At 36.2% G+C, this 16,929-nt stretch overlaps 2 protein-coding genes across 4 annotated transcripts; one reads left to right on the top strand and one right to left on the bottom strand.

Moving 5' to 3' along the window:
• Positions 1–515: 515 nt before the first annotated feature.
• Positions 516–1,254, top strand: LOC100249667 (dihydroflavonol 4-reductase). Its single transcript, XM_019219312.1, has 4 exons — positions 516–584; positions 656–850; positions 925–1,084; positions 1,193–1,254. Exons 1-4 carry the CDS (start codon positions 516–518, stop codon positions 1,252–1,254), a joined length of 486 nt encoding a protein of 161 aa, XP_019074857.1.
• Positions 1,255–2,173: 919 nt separating this feature from the next.
• On the bottom strand, positions 2,174–15,523 carry LOC100244517 (auxilin-like protein 1). Of its 3 annotated transcripts, XM_019219494.2 has the most exons (9): positions 14,481–15,523; positions 8,876–8,973; positions 5,511–8,398; positions 5,357–5,432; positions 5,120–5,217; positions 4,959–5,024; positions 4,760–4,849; positions 3,614–3,790; positions 2,174–2,397 (listed from the first exon to the last, which is right to left on the bottom strand). In XM_019219494.2, exons 1-9 carry the CDS (start codon positions 14,849–14,851, stop codon positions 2,362–2,364), a joined length of 3,900 nt encoding a protein of 1,299 aa, XP_019075039.1. In that variant the 5' UTR covers positions 14,852–15,523; the 3' UTR covers positions 2,174–2,361. The 3 variants fall into 3 exon arrangements, with proteins under 3 accessions (XP_019075039.1, XP_002266275.1, XP_010649121.1); XM_002266239.5 differs by having other exon boundaries at positions 5,511–8,973; positions 14,481–15,142; XM_010650819.3 differs by having other exon boundaries at positions 5,357–5,423; positions 5,511–8,973; positions 14,481–15,142.
• Between the last annotated feature and the right edge of the window lie 1,406 nt (positions 15,524–16,929).

Raw genomic sequence — 16,929 nt, 5'->3', positions numbered from 1 at the left:
TTTTTTTACACCTATCACAAAAAATATAACCATATAGTCTCAATCACTTAGCAAACCATGACCAATACCGTTGCTTGCACCTATTATCATGACCCTCGATTACGGTTTCATAAGATCATAACCATTGGATTAATTTGGTTATGTATTTATGATATTTGACCATGGTTGTTGGTCATGACCTAAAGGCCTATTTCTTATAGCATCTTCATTTCGAATAGAAAATTCAGGAATAATGTGTTTATTATAGTGGTTAAAATGCAAAGCCTTTAGTAAACCATAAGCCTTTTGTACAGTACATTGAGTATTGGTGGAATGAAGTTTCAAGATTTGCCAGCTTTTGCTTGAAGTTAATTTATTCTTGATGTCACAACTCACAAGAAAGAAATGGGGTATTATATCTATTGATAATTGATAAAAACCTCAGAAATAAAACTATGAAATAGAGAAAAAGGAGGAAAAATTAATTACAAGTAGAGGCTACAAAGACGAGCTTGGAATGTAATCCTTCAAAAATAATGGAGCAAATAGAGGAGGGCAGCTTCCATGTGGCTACTCCCATTGACTTCGAATCCAAGGACCCTGAGGTTCGTCCCGCTTCCATCCTCACACCCATATTCTTTCAAGTTTCATCCACTGCATGCTAATATAAGTGCAGAACGAAGTGATTAATCCCACAATAAACGGGGTGTTGAGCATCATAAAGTCATGCGCTAAAGCGGGAAGCGTCCGGAGACTTGTGTTCACGTCGTCCGCCGGAACTGTGAATGTTGAGGAGCAGCGGCCTCCTGAGTACGACGAAAGCTGCTGGAGCGATTTGGAATTTATCAATGATAAAAAGATGCCTGGATGGGTTAGATTTCCATTATTCATATGCTGATTAGCATCTGGGGAATGGGAACTAATTAAATGCTGTTGATCGTACAGATGTACTTTATGTCAACAACACTGGCAGAGAAGGCTGCAAGGGAGGCATCCATGGAGAACAACATAGAATTCGTGAGTATTATACCAACTCTCGTTGTTGGTCCATTTATAACGCCAACCATGCCACCCAGCCTCATCACTGCACTGTCCCCACTCACTGGTATACATCTTCCTAATCACCATCTTCTTCTTCTTCAGTCTTAATTTCCTCATCCATCCATTGTAATTTGTGCCTTGTTTCTTTTATACATATGTTGCATGCATGCAGGAAATGAAGCTCACAACTCAATAGTCAATAGTGAAGCAATGCCGATACATACATTTAGATGATCTCTTCAATGCTCATATTTACTTGTCTGAGCATCCTAAAGCGAAGGGACGCTACATTTGCTCTTCTCCGACCAATACATTCAATTATTCGAAATTATAAGGCTACAAAGTCTGTATTTACTATTTAGACTGAATAATGGTATGTTCAACACAATGAGCAAGTTCAAGGACATTGACAGGAACTTGAAGGCTGTCTCTTTCTCATCTAAGAAGTTGACGGACTTGGGGTTCCAATTCAAGTACAGCTTGGAGGACATGTACAAAGGAGCCATTGAAACTTGCCGTGAGAAAGGATTGATTCCTCTTCCCAGTGAGAAAGAGAAACAAGCCAATGGAGAGAACTAGATGAAGAAACAGATCATTTGTCTACCTTTCTATTTATCGTCTGAAATAGTTGTATGGTGTGAAAGTTGCTATGTTCCTTGGTCTAATTATTTTCAATGGGAAACGATTTTCTAGAGCGCTACTCAATAATTCACCAAACCTCTGATTTTAAATAACTCCCGTGGGACCAGAGAAAACAGCATGACCCCAGTGAAGATCTGATTATGGTTGGTTTGACCCTGGATTTACCTAATTGGAAGTGGGGAAGAGCCCATTCAGCATTGACATAAATGCCATATGATAGAGACCCAATCCCGGGCCAGGCTTGACTCGTATATTTGTAAAAACTTGGCATGTGGGTTCTGCACATTCTTCCAATCAGCCACATTCCTTTGTAAGGGTCAACTGTCCGAATCTTCCAAACAACGCAATAATACTTCATCCTCTTTCTTTCTCAGTCTTCTTCTAGAAGAAATGGCATTTATGTTTCATGTTTGGTGCCTTGTGGAAGAACTCATTCCAAGAATTTATTAGGAAAACGAAACACTACTCCCCTGTAAGACATGGCATGAAAGTAAAAGCCTTGGGTTCCAAATTTTGAACGGGGAATAGCCCTTTTCTTTTACTAATATTTGTTTCAAACCCGCATGAAGCTTAAGCTTACATTCAGAAATTATAGAGCTGACTGAGAGTAACTGGACATTTACTTTCTACCAGTATAAAGTTACAAATGTGCAGTATAACTATGATGTCCAAGCTTCACCATACATGCAAAAGCCTGGGTCACCGCTCTTCTGAGTTGAATTTGTTCCAAGCTTCCTGAGGATAACAAATACAATTAAAGATTTAAAAAAAAAATTGATAGGGTTACAGAAACAAAAAGGCTACAATTATTGAACAAAGGTTTGCTACTCTGCACTTGTGGGGGCTAAATATGCTAGAAATTTGGTGATGGGAATTGCATTTTCGGATATCAGAATTGGGAGTTCTTATCTTTTCCTAAAATGGCAGACCATTATTTTCTAAATTGATGACACTGCAAAGCCACTCCTTTGATTACACAAACATATTTAGATTTAAGAGAAGAAATACTTTAGCACTAGGGAAGTGGTCTGATATGGCTACGAGTACAAGTAGGGTTGTCTAATTTAGGGGCATTTGATAAACCAACTTTATCACTTAATATGACTTAATGACTTAATTTAAGTAATTAAGCATATTAATGATTTGATAAAATAACTTTAAAGCATAAATCAAAATAAATCACTTTTTCTAATTTCAATATAGCTGCATGCCCTCATTGCAAAAACTCCCAATTTCTCCTCAACTTGTTAATACAACCATCATCTTTTCATCCCTTGTTTGTCTTTCATAGGCTCATTACTTAGTTTACTAAGGGTAAGTATGTCAATTTAATAGTTTCAAAAATTTTTAAATTCAGTTCTAATTCTACCAAATAAAGTAAAAATTAAGTAATAAGTTTTAAGTCAACAAATTCAGTAAAATCCAACCTAAGTCATTAAGTATTAAAAACAAAATACAAAGAAGTCATTTTTAATCAGATTAAGTTTTACCAAACACAATCTTAGTAGCCTCATAGCATGTTGAAATGTCCTAATGATTAAACTAAACCAAAAAGTTGAATAATGATAAAGATTCAAAAAGACCCAATTATATGATTTAAAACCAAAACTGCACTCCTGCACAACATACTTTTCATAACATACTCCTACCACAGCATATGGCCTCTTCTTTTTCTAATTTAATCACTGATTCTTACCTTGATTAGAAAGCCATAATAATAAGATTAGAAAGCCATATCAAACTCAAGACTAAAATTTCATACTTGTAAAATTAATAGAAAGAATTTTATTTAGACATTTGAAATTAGAAGCCATTATGAATTTCCATATAACATATTAGTTATCATGCTCAGTTTAGAGGCCTATAGGCATGGAAACAGTTTTAAGTGTAAGTATTAGACATTTAATCAGAAATCAATTTTGGGAAAGAAAATGGCAGACTGGTGACACACCTTTAGAAGATCAAAAACCTTTTCACATATGTACTTCTGTTGAATGCTTGCACCCCTTTGTTGTAATTTGTCAGGATGAACACAAAGAGTGGCTTTTCTATAAGCTTTCTTTACAGCAACAGCAGTTATAACATCCGTTAATGGAATTGGTTGCCAACCACTATCAGGTCCTAGGATCTGCCAATAAAGAAAATCAAGTTTAAAAATGTCAATAGCATTTTGGAGTTTAACGAAAATTGAAGACAGAAGAATCAGATATTCATTCATTTGTTGTTTGCTCAATAAAACATTTTTTTCTTTTCATTGGTGTTTGCTCAATAAAACATTAACATTTAACAACCAAGCAATGGCAAGGATCATACCCATTATAAAATATGTTGATCATTTACATGAATCTCAAAAACAAGACAATCAGAGAGAAAGAAACACGATAAATAATTGACAGCATATTCTTTGCAGAATGTTTAAGAATGAATACCCCAATTTAGCAGAAGTAAAAACAATTCAATCAAGAAGAAAAAAATATTGGGTTTCAGCATCCAAATCCTTGCTCCAAGGCAGCTTATTGCAGGTGCTATTAAGCTTGAAGAGGAGCAATACCTCAGTTCTCCAACACCTTCATTATAAACAGCTAATTCTGTAAATTTTTATTGGATGCCTACCTATCTGAAAATATATTCCAGGGAGCTATAAACATGGAAAAAGGTTCACAATCTATATTGTAGAGAACAAATTTGAGGACTGATTGGTTGTAACTAATAACAGTTCAAAATTTCATTTTGACACCTCAAATTTTAGGACACCTGTCGGATTGATTGTTGGCTAAGAATCATGCTCAATCATACCAACATCCAAGTAAATGAACATGATTCTAAAAACAGGCAGGCAGCGATCATGGGACAAACAGATAATCAGGAATGAAAAATTCAATACATCTCAATTCCACAAGACATGCCCAACTGAAAGAATGCATTTTCACAGCCCATCCTTCATAATGACACATCAACCACACAAGAAAGCAAGCCATCCATTATTCACAATAAATAATAGAAACTTTGAAAGTGCATCATATTTTATCCAAGTAGAGGTCATATCAACAAACACCACAATAGTTCGCAATGCATTAAACATCATGGTCACACTTACATATTGCAATGTTGAAAGCAATGCACGCAGGTTCCCTTCTTTTCCACTTGACCATCTCTTGACATCAGCATCCAAAGTTTCTGCTAACCTCTGTAAGCAAAATTATCCAAGATAATCAAGCAAAAAATAAAGGAAAAAGAAACAAAAAATACAAACTCAGTTAATAGATCCGGAAATTTCGCCTATAAATTTTATTTACATTTCTCTCTGCTTGCTCTCTTTGAGCAAGAAGATCACGTTTATTCTTCTCTGCAAGAGCTTTAGCCTGAAATAGTTCAAAAAAATAAAAAACAAAAACCTTTGTCATTTTGTGAAGGGTAAACAGAAAATTCCCATATTAAAAAATAAAATAAAATATACCGCGCGGTCAGCTGTCCTCCGATATCTCTCTAATCTAGCTTTGCATCTTTGGGCTGATTCGCCTTCAACTCCTTCAGATTTTTCAGTGTTATAGGAAGCTTCATATGGAAAAGACATTGTTTAGAAGCAATCATCAAAAAATTACATTAAAAAAAGTCAGATGTTAAAAGAAAATGGATAGAAAGAAAAGATGTTAAAATCCACAGAAAACTATCAATGGGCTTCCCAATCACATACCACCATAAACCGAGGAATATGGATATCTTGAACCACTAGAAGACCCTGTGCTTTGAGACTGCAGATCCTGCAGATCCTGCCATTACCATCCATTTACCATGCTGTTGAAGAAAGAGTAATTCATAGAAAAGACAGAAATTAAGGATGCACTTACAGAGGATGAAGAGCTCTGTCGCAATCCACTATTTCTTGAAGAAGCAGAAAATTTATCGGAAACAGATCTTTCCATTCGTTCTCTTGCATCAGAGACAGCTTTCTCAGCCATTGCTTTTTCAAAAGCACGCTCTCGAGCCTCTGCTGTTGCTCTCTCTACTGCAGCACGCTCTGCCCTGAGCCTGGCTTCTATAGAAGTCTTATCAGATAATGTCTTCTCTCTAGCCTCCGCACATGCCTTCTCTAACCTTTCTCGGGCTTCTGTTAGTGCTCTTTGTCGTGCTTCAGCAGTCGCTTTCTCAACAGCAGCTCTTTCAGCCCTCTCACGGGCTTCAACATATGCCCTGTCACGAGCTTCACGGGTTGCTCTGTCAACAGCCATCCTATCCTTTTCTCTTTCTCTTTCCCTCTCCCTTTCCTCTTCCAATTTTCTAAGCCGGTCCTTTTCCAGCTCTCTTTCTCTCTTCATCCGTTCTTCCCTTTCTCTCTCTTCTAGTGTTGGAGTCTCGTTAATATTCTTTTCCTTTTTTTCTGTGCTTTGCCCATTGCTAACCTGCTGAGCTGTTTTCTGGATGTTCCCTTTCCCTTCCAATGTAGCTGTCTGAGCTGCTTCCACTTTCTTTCCATTTTCAACCCACTCTTTCAACACTTGACTTGGTCTAAATTTATCCTTGCTATCCTCTGGCTCAAAGGAAACCGAAGTCTGCTTCATACTCTTCTCTCCCTCTCCCCATTCAGAAGTGAAATTCTTTTTCAGATCTTCAGGATTGGAGGCCATCTGGGCAGCTCTCAAATTTTTCTCCAAGTGTGCTTGTCCAATGCCAATGCCAATGCCAGCTTCAAGCGATTTTTTCACATTCTCATCCAAAAGAACTGACCCTGTGGAATTGTCCATTCTGATCTTATTCTTTTCTTGCTCTGCATCACCATCAGCCATGCCTGATGCTTCAAATATTTCTTCAACCAGTATATTTTCCATTTCAACTGCTTTGAAATCCTTATGAATACCTTGTGATTCAGCAGCAATCTTTAATTTCTCCTCCTGTCCAAGGGCCTCTTGATTTGCTTCCAAACTGTTCACTTCATATTTGGGGGCTACTTGAGCAGCCTGAATGTTTTTGTTCTCATGCAGCTTACATGCCTCATCAGTTGCCTTGAAATTATTCTCCTCCATTTGTGCATAAGTTCCTTGACAAGATTTTAGTTTCTTTTCATTTTCATTGACAATTTGATCATGAGCTTTCTTTAGCCCCTTCAGTTCTTCCACATCACCAGAATCTCCAGGCCTCTTCTCGCTTTCTTCCAACTTTGTGGCCTCTTTTAATCTTTTGTCAGTTTCTTCCCACTCTGGCATCTCTTCTAATCTCTTCTCACTCTCCTTTCTTTCATGGGTCTTGTTCAATCTTCTCTTATCTTCAGCTTGTCTATGAACATCCTTTCGCCTTTTCTCGATCTCTTCTCTTTCACGAGCATCTTTTAGCTTCTTCTCAATCTCTTCTCTTTCACAAGCTTCTTTCAGTCTCTTCTCATGAGCTTTTTGTTTCTTCTCATTTTCCTCATGCTCAAGTGCTTCTTTTAACCTCTTATCATTTTCTTCTCTTTCACAAGCCTCCTTCTGTTTCTTCAGAATTTGTTCCTGTTTGAGAGCCTCTTTTAATCTCTTCTCATTTTCCTCCTGCTCAATAGCCTGTTTTAGTCTCTTCTCATTTTCTTCTCTTTCACAAGCCTCTTTCTGCTTCTTCTCATTCTCTTCCCAGTCAAGAGCCACTTTCAATCTCCTCTCATTTTCTTCTCTTTCACGAGCCTCTTTCTTTTTCTTCTCATTTTCTTGCCATTTAAGAGCCTCTAGTCTTTTTTCATTTTCAGCTTTTAGTTTTTTCTCAGTTTCTTCCTGCTCCAAAGCCTCTTTTAGTCTCTTTTCACTTTTTTCATTTTCGCGAGCCTTCTTGAGTTTTCTCTCATTCCCTGTTCTTTCCTTAGCCTCTTTCAGTTTCCTTTCATTCTCCTGCTTCATAGCTTCCTTAACTTCCACCTCATTTTGTTTCTGCTGTATCTCTATCAAGATATCATGTTCTTCCCATTCATCAGCTACATTTAGTTTGTGCTCAGCTTCTTCATGCTCCATGCCCACTCTCCATGTTTTCTCATTCTCTTTCCACCCACATAACACATGGGCCACTTCAACTTTCTCATGTTCTTCATGCCTGCATGCCTCTTTAGCTTCATTTTCCTCCCATCCATGAGCCTCTTGGGCTGCATTTGTTTTCTTATCACTTTCTTCTTGCTGCTCAAATGATTCAATGGCTGCCCTTTTCTCCTTCTGCCTACTTTCAATGACCTTCTTATTTTTCACCAAAACTTTTTCATTGTTTGCCTGCTCCTTTCTAAATTTATCTCCTCTTACAAGTTCATAAAACTCTGTTGCTTCTTTCCATTTTCCAGTTCCTTCAGTTTTATAAGACTCTTGAGATGACCAAGATTCCTTCCCATGCCTTCCCTCTGCAGATTTTTTAGCCACATTTAAAAATGCTTCCCCTTCTCGAGAATCTGAAAGCACCTGGGTTGTCTTCATTTCTTTTTGGCTTGCTTCTCTGACAAAATCTTTCGGAGTTTCACACGATCCCTGCACTTTCTCATCTTTCAAACTGTTGGATATGCTACTCAACTTTCCCTCCTTGTGTTTTGTATCATTTCTGGAACCCAGCTTTGTTCGGCTCTGAAGACCCTCTTTCCTCCTCTCCATTATTTCTTTTGCATTTTTGAGTTTTGCTTGTGCTTTCTCCATTGCTTCTTTCATAGCCGCAGCAGAGGCCGCAGCGGATGAACTGGCATCTACCTCCACATCAAAGAAAGGCGGAGAACTTCCTGGTGAACTGCCACCTGCAGTCCCTTCGAAAGCATAATTCTTATTAGCTTTAAGTTGTGAAGCTGATCTACTGGAATCTCCTTTTTTGACATCTACTATAGGTGGTGGTCTCAAGGGTGGTGGCACGGGAGAGGGCTGAGTTCTAAGGCTGATTTCAGATACAGTTATAAACGTCTCACTAGAGTGAGAACCATTTTCACCATATCCTACTTGAGGTTCAATTTCAAATGTATGCATGCCATCATTGCTATTTTGTGGGTAGGACATGGTTTTCCAGAGATGCTTTTCTTCGATTTTCCCCCCACCAAAACTCCTACTGAGACTGATATCACCAGTTACCCACAGGGGTGGATTCTCATAATTTGTCTTTTGCAAAGGAGTTCCATCAACCACAACAGTATATCCAGGAACTGCATCTAGTTGTGTAACATGAGCCCCATTTGACATATCTCCTTTGCTTCTTTGATTAGCTTTATGAAAAGAAATGTTGAAGTCCTTACCATCATCAAATGATTGGTGAGCATCTCCATATGACATGGATTCATTTTTCCCAGAATAATCTGACTCTTCTGACAGAGATCCAGTTTCAGCTGGAGTCCTATACATAAGGAAACAACATAAGTGCATTGTATGATCAAATTCCAGCTTCAATGCATTGAAACCAATTATGACTTCCATTTGTTTCTGTTTATATAAAGAAAGACAGGACTGAACAGATACAAAAATAGAAGTAAGATCAACAGTATGCATGGGCCAATAGCATCAAATTGCAATAGGAGCATAAAAAGCACATCATGTTCATGAATTCTTTTCAAATTCCAGGCACAAAAAAAAATCACATAAATAACTTTATAGGTAACCGGAGTTGAATGTATATGCTTTTCAGATGTATAAGAGGCGAATGGATGAAGATCTAAACCCAGTTATATTTTATCTCAGGAAAAATTTTACCATCTAAGCCAGCAGGCATCTTCAGTATGGATTTATATCATTTGGAACATTTTTTTTTATTTTTTTTATAGATAAGAAGGTAAATATATTAAGAAGGGCCACCAAAAGAGCGACCCACGGTATAAATAACATTTACACCAAACGCCAAGTGGCAATAGCAAAAGCCAAAGCTACTAGACAATAATGGCTAAAACAACACCACCCTCAACAAGAACACTACAAATTGAAAAAACTAAAAAGAGTTGAAGGAGAATCATTTATAAACATCTTAGTGACTGACCACATAAAACAAACAAAAGAATTATTTAGTCTTTGGAGGGAAAGTTCATCCCCATCAAAGGAAATTCTATTCCTTGCCTTCCAAACTATCCAAAAGATACATAAGTGACCTACTCTCCAAACCTTCCTACACTTTTTGCCCACAAAAGAACCATGTCAACCTAGGAGTGTCTCTCTTATCGACGAGGGAAGCACTCAAGACACTCCAAAAAGGGCAAAAAACAACTCCCATAAGACCCTTGTCTTCACAAGGTGGATAAGAAGATGGTTTGTGGATTTTTCCTCAGTATGGATGGGAAGGAGCTACACAAAGGTGCAATCCCACACTACTTATCCTTTCAAAACTTGACCCTCTGCCCATTGCCTGCCAAGAAGGAGATCCTACCATTCACAAGATCCCAATCCTTCCTTATAATTTTCCAAAAACCAACACCATACCCCTTTATAACCTCCCAAGAACACCACCCCCTCCTTCCCCATGCTTCCACTGATAACTTGATTCCAAAGTGCCCCCTTTTTCATTCACAAAACACCAATTCCATTCACAAAGTAAAGCCTTATTGAGTGTAGAGATACATGTCACACCCAATCCCCCTTTTCTTTTGTCTAAGCAAAATAGTCTCTCATCTTTCTAGATGTCGTTTCCGCTCAAGAGCCCCACCACCTAACAAAAAGTCCCTCTGAATCTGTTATAACCTCAATCTAACAAACCATGGGATGTCTAGCAAAAACATAAAGTATATAAGCAAACTAGACAAAGTGCTTCAAATCAAGGTAATTCTCTCTCCTTTGAAGATGTATTATCTCTTCCACATGGCCAACTTTTTATGAAAACTCACTTTCACTCCATCCCAAGTTGCCACAAATTTAAATGAGGAACCCAACGGAAGACCCAAATAAGAAGAAGGGACATTACCCTCCTTACAACCAAAATCTAGAGCCAGATCATCTATATCATCCACCCCTCCCACATTTTTTAGTCTATTGGTTAACACCTTGGTCAACCACTTATATAAACCACTCACCAAGCTAATTGGCTTAAAATCCCTCAAATCTTCAACTCCCCCTTTTTTTGGAATTAAAACTAAGAAGGTTGCATTTGAGCTCTTAACAAAATTGTCGTACTTGTGAAACTCCTTAAAAACACTCATCACCTCATCCTTCACAAAATCCCACAAAAATTGCCAAAAGGTCATTGAAAAACCATCTAGACCTGGTGCTTCATCTCCACTAAAACCCAAAAAACTCCACCTCTAAGAAAGGCTCCTCCAACCCTGCAGCCCCCTAAGCCTCTATCCTCTCAAACAACACTACATCAATACTGGGCCTCCAATCCTCAGAGTCAAAAAGCAAGGTTTGAAAGGCTTGGACCACCCTTTCCTTGATGTCAATCTCCTCAGTGAGCCAAGAACCATTTATCTTAATTCTAGTCAAAGAGTTTCTTCTTCTATGGGCGTTAACCATCTTATGAAAAACCTTAGGGTCTATTTGGAAATTGTTTTTTTTAGAACAGTTTTCTATTCTCTAGAACAAAAAATATAGAAAACACATTTGGCAACCAAAAGCTGTTTTTTGTTTTCTGTTCCTAAAAACATAAAACAGGGTACTTTCAAAGAACATCTTTTAGTTGTTTTCTATTGTTTTCACTTATTTTTTTTAGGATTGTTTTAAGAAATAATCATACAAACATGTAGAATGATTAAAAATAAAACACTAGATATACAAATTATTTTCAAAAAATATTTAAAAATATTAAAAACAGGTTAAAAACATTTTAAGTTTTCAAACATACTTTTGTTTTTCAGAATTGTTTTCAAAAACAGTTACCAAATAGGCCCCTAGTGTTTTATGTCCCCCTCCAACTACACTTCATTTGATTTCTGCCTCCAAGAAATTTCTTCTAGCAAGACCTACTTTTTAAATTTCTCTCTAACTTCTAACTTCTCCAAAGATAGGGTGTTGGACCTATTCTTTGAATCCCAAAAGGCCATTTGATTTAGGGCCAAGGCCTTTGGGACTTCAATCTTGCCAAACAGTTATCTATTCCAATCTTTCAGATTTGACTTCAAGACTTTCAATTTTGTAGCCAAAATGAAACTTGAGGACTCGCTAAAACTATACCTCTCCCACCAACTCTTCAGCAAGTCCTTGAAACCCTCCTCCTTCAACCACATAATCTTGAATCTAAAAGGAGTCAAGCCTCTCCTTATCCCTTCCCCATCTAGAAGAATAGGAGCATGACCAGACACTAGTCTAGGAAGAGCATACTGCACAGCTCCCACTGAAATGACATTTCCAATCCTCAAACATGATGAAATGATCAAGCTTCGACTTGGACTGATTATTCGAGCACTGCTCCCAGCACAAGGGCCCTCCCTGCAAGGATAAATCTTTCAACCCTAAATCCTCAATTACCTTAGAGAACCTCCTCATGGCAAAGGATAGTCTACCCTCTCTATTGCATAAAACATTAAAAAGGTCAACCTCAAAACTACATCTCATATAGATTAAAGTGGTTTTTATATCCATTAACCTTGAGCAATATTTGTACATATAAACTCCCAAAAAAATCCAACTTCTAACAATAGTCACCTCATTTCATACTAATGACAAGATTCAAGATTCTCTGCTGTTTTTTACATTTTTCTTTTCTTCAATTTTTCAAAAAACCTCTAACAATTGCCAAGTCACAATGGAATTAATATTTCACAATTTAATTCCAAATCATAATTTTTTCAAAATAAACTTTGTTCTCCATTATACTAGTTTATTCAAAAACTCTTGTTCTTGGACGAGCTACACAACTTGGTAGATGCCAAGAAACCTCTACTTCAACCGAAATGATGGTCTTTTATTAAATGCCCTTTTGGAGGCATCCTGTGATTTCAAATTCTTCCTCAAACTCCGAAGTAATACAGAGACATTTCAACTGTAAGAATCTTTGTTATAAATGACCCTTCAACACGAAATAGTTAATTTTCAAAACCAGTCATTTTTGAAACAGTATATGAGACAACCAAACTGCTGGTACATGTTTTTTAGTAGGAATGTTAGAAATGACACCTTATGGATACTGATAAACAAAGTCTCAATTCCTCTCACAAGGATAAGAAAGCAATCCCCCCCACAGAAGCCAACAAGCAGACCTTTTCTCCGAGGCTGTCAGAAAGTAACTGTTGTAGTGATGTAATCTATATCAGTGTGACATTTTCTACGGTAAGCTTGAGAATCTAATTGCTCTAGGTTCAAAGTCTTTTTTGGCAGTTTCTGAAAAAATTTAATAAGTTGACTTTTAGGTTTACTGATTCTATCTTAAGGGGTTTTGAGATTTGGAGGATATTAAGGAAATTTTTAGCTGTATGGTGGAGAACCATGCAATAATTTCCATGGTAGCTTGAGAAGGAACATGTTCCTGGACATTGGTAAATGAAAAACTAGAGAGTTGTAAAGATTGGGGTTTGGATACAGGGGAATGACCAAAAAATTTAACCTAGTACTAAATCAACTCTCATGACATTAACCTCTCCAATAGATGAAGATTAAATCTCTACATAATGTGACCCTTAAACAAAATTCTAACCATATCCAACCAAAAATATCAACTCCCAATTTAAAGCCTTGCTGAGCCTGAATTGGACTATGTGCCTATCACTACTATTTGGTGATATTTAATAAAGTTGACAACTTAGTGGCCACGAATGTTATAAAAACCAATCCAGTTGCTCAGACCATGTGGAAGACGGGGGTCTTTGGGTAAATAATGAATGAGCTGCAATTTTTCATGGATTCCACTGGTACATTGGAAATCTACTAGTTGACAAATATCACTGTGATATCCCTTCATAAACCTCAGCCTCCATCTAATTTGATAGCTCCTCTCTTTGTCTTGATATCCAAACCATTCTTCCAAACCACGTAAAAGAAAAGCCTAAAGCATGACATTTGTACTCACCAGATTACTTATCACAGTCCTTTGTCATGGTCTTAGATCCCTATTTTATCATGCTTTATAGGCACATCCATCCCCCAAAGTTGCCATATCCACTCACTCTGAAACACTTTTTCTGTCTCTTTTCTATGATAATATATACAAAATGCATATAAAAAAATCCCTAATGCTTGAAACTGATCCCAGCAGATCCTTTCTAATAAACAAGACCGCAAAAAATACAAGGTCCCACTTTTGCTGTGCTAACTTATATTTCTTTTACAATATTTCATAATGATGGGAACTAAAACTTTACTAAATGCCAAGTCCCATAGAAGGAACTCCGCACTCTGCCAATCTTTTTTGCCTATTGGACCCAAAAACAAACCCAGCTTAAAATGTCTTATGTTGCTATTATTTCACATGGTTGGCCAATCTAGTGGGTACAAGCTAAGGATGTTGCTCTACCAGTTTCTCTTAAAACCCAAACGCAAATTTACAAAGAATCACGGAGAATGCACAAAGCAGTAAACGTCATTCTCCAAGAAAATCGGTTTCAGAGGAGTGGCTGGTATACCCCCAATTTAAAATACATGAAAACTAAACAACAAAAATTAAACATTCTCCTCACATTTTACTAGTGCTCCATTCGGTTGCTGAGGAAATGCAGAAATGCAGAAATGCAGAAAAGGAAAATTAACATCCTATTAATATCAAATTCATTTTTCAAGATTGGAGAAAGTAGAAACCTCCACTCCACTAAGCCAAAGACAGCTGACTAGCTAGCTAGCTGAGTTGATGCAAGTTTTTTAAGTTTCGAAAACCCAAATGTAAAAGAACATAAAACAGAATATTCAAATTTTGCTTTTCTTTTTCTTCAGTTTTCTCAGCAACCAAACGGGCACTAAAAGAGCCAAAACTCCCGACAGAGCAAAAGATCAACATACCAAGCTTCCTCGGACGAATCATCCCCATCCTTAGACTGCCCAAGCAACTCGTCATACGAAACGGCAAAATCTAGACCCCGGAAACCGCCAAAAATATCCGAGTAATCGACCTCCTGAACATCAAAGAAAACATCGGCCTCGTCAACAGCGGGAAGATCCAAAACCGGGATAGAGGAAGCGCGTGAGGCATGAAAGCTTCCGAAAATCTCAGTGTAGTCCTCCACACGAGGCGAGATAGTCGGGACCCCGAACTTGGGTGGACCGCCGAAAACGTCATCGTAGGCAGACCTGTCGCTGAAGCCATTGCCATTGCAGATTTTCTTAGAAAGAGCTGAGGATGTTTGGTTTCTGGAATGGGAGAATTTTTCCATGAAAATAGAAGAGCTTATCTCTCCCCTTCTAGGGTTTTGTTGCTGCACCCCGTATTTCTTCTCTCTTGGTTTCTCTGTTTCTTTTTTCTCCTCTGAGTCCTCTCTCTCTGCTGAGACCCGCTGCAGAGTCAGAAAGCCAACACCGAAGAGAGAGAAAGAAAGAGGGGGGGGAGAAAACTGGAAATTTCAAAATCAACAGACAGCCGAATACGTTTTACCCTCCTTTTTTTGCAATAATTACGAATAAGGCTTTTAACTTATTGTTCACAATCCCCATTCTCCTTCATTACTGGTCCGTTAAATGCGAATCGTGACCGCTCCTGTAATCATTCTCCCTCCAGCCAGCCTCCTCCTCCTTATCCTTTTTTTTCTTTATTAATTAATTAAAACAATATTATCTAAACCATAATAACACATCTCCTTAAAAGGAAAAAACCAGTTTCAAAGCATAATCATTTATTTAGCATTTCCCAAAAATTAAAAAATATATATATATATATATATATTTTAGCCCCAAATTAAAAACAAATAAATAATAAAATAATGAATTTGACTCTTGAATCATTTCCACGTCAAAGAAAGGAAAAGAAAATTTGCAATCATGTAAATGAATTAAGAAAAAAATATATGAAAGATATTATAAGAAGAGGAATGACAGGTGTAGGATATGAGTGGAGTTGCAGGTGGAGAAACGGAGGCGGTGAGTTGTGGGCCGAATCATTTTTTTTTTTTTTTTTTTTTAAGGTGTAAATCGCTCTCATCTTAAATTCCTTGTTCCCACCAAACTGTCTCTCGTAATTCATCTGTGAAATCCTAATCCAATTCTGTGAGCGTGGGCGGCACTCGCCAATCATCAGCATCATTGTTGTTGTGGAGTTGTCCGGACTGGGAGGAGAGCGTTCCTTCAACAATTCCGAATTATTGGAATGTTGCGTCGTAATTAATCTCAGTCTCAATCGCGTCTAGATGTTTTTGGTCCGCGGCCACCTCAAATATTTTAGTTGGGAAGAAAATGTGTTTTCACACACTAGTCTCAAAACAATTATAAAATAATAATTCTTTAAAAATAATTCAAATTTTATATTTTTATTAGCCAAAAATAATATCGGGAATGATTAAAGACCGTATATATATTATTAAAAAAATAGTATATGAACTATTAAAAGTACTATGATAAAAAAAATACATAAAATGTTAAGAATTATTTGATTATTATTTTCAAAAACTGTTTTTTTGTTTTTAAAAATAAAAAACACTAAAAATATATTTAAGGAAGAGGGTGTATTTTTAACTTTTGTGTTTTTTTTATTCTCAAAAACTATTTTTTTGAGAATAATAAAAAAAAAAATTTCATTATTCAAAAAACAAATTGATCTTCATGTTTTTTTTTCCTTTTTTTGTGTTTCCCTTAACTTATAATTTATATAAAAATTTCAAGAGGAATAATTTTTTTTAATTTAAATTAATTGTGTATATAAAAACTATTTATATATTTATAATATCAAGTTAATCGAAGAAAATACTTTATTAATTAAAAAAAACTTTCAAACATATTTTTTATTTGAGAACAAAAATTGTTTCCACAATTACATTCTTAAACTTTTTTTTTTTTTTTTTGAAAACACTAAAAATTGTTCTTAAAGAATGTTTTCAAAAACTGTTTTACAAAACAGTTTTTAAAAACAGTAACCAAACAAGCTCTTAATTATTTTTAAATAATTATTTAAATTTATATTTGATAAATTTTGGTTTTTATTTTACAATTTTTTTATATGAGTGTATGAAAACACATTTTTTTTCATAGGTTATACTTAGTTTTAAAAAAAATTATGAGAAAATGTAAATGAAAGAAAATAGAGACAAAAAATGAAAAATAAAAAATAAATTTAAAATCAATAAATTATATTTATAAGTTTATTCAAATTCATTTTACTTTTTTTTCTTATATAACGATTAAATAATTTTAAAATGCATAAATTTTTAATTAATTTTAATTTTGTTCATTTATTTTTTACTCTTTTTTATATTTCTCATTATGAAAACCAAATATAAAAAACTATTTATTTTATTATTTTATT

Source organism: Vitis vinifera, chromosome 4 (assembly GCF_030704535.1).
Source record: "Vitis vinifera cultivar Pinot Noir 40024 chromosome 4, ASM3070453v1".
Taxonomy (NCBI): domain Eukaryota; kingdom Viridiplantae; phylum Streptophyta; class Magnoliopsida; order Vitales; family Vitaceae; genus Vitis; species Vitis vinifera.
Note: the sequence above shows the minus strand (reverse complement) of the source record. Positions and strands in the feature narration are given on the sequence as shown.

Coding starts and splice junctions, on each gene's coding strand:
- LOC100244517 (XM_002266239.5), bottom strand. CDS start 14,851: ATGGAAAAATTCTCCCATTCCAGAAACCAAACATCCTCAGCTCTTTCT. Junction 8,974..14,480: donor GATTCGTCCGAGGAAGCTTG/GTATGTTGATCT, acceptor CCTTATGTATAG/GACTCCAGCTGAAACTGGAT. Junction 4,850..4,958: donor GAGAGCAAGCAGAGAGAAAT/GTAAATAAAATT, acceptor TTTTGCTTACAG/AGGTTAGCAGAAACTTTGGA.
- LOC100249667 (XM_019219312.1), top strand. CDS start 516: ATGGAGCAAATAGAGGAGGGCAGCTTCCATGTGGCTACTCCCATTGAC. Junction 585..655: donor TCGAATCCAAGGACCCTGAG/GTTCGTCCCGCT, acceptor ATATAAGTGCAG/AACGAAGTGATTAATCCCAC. Junction 1,085..1,192: donor TGCACTGTCCCCACTCACTG/GTATACATCTTC, acceptor GCATGCATGCAG/GAAATGAAGCTCACAACTCA.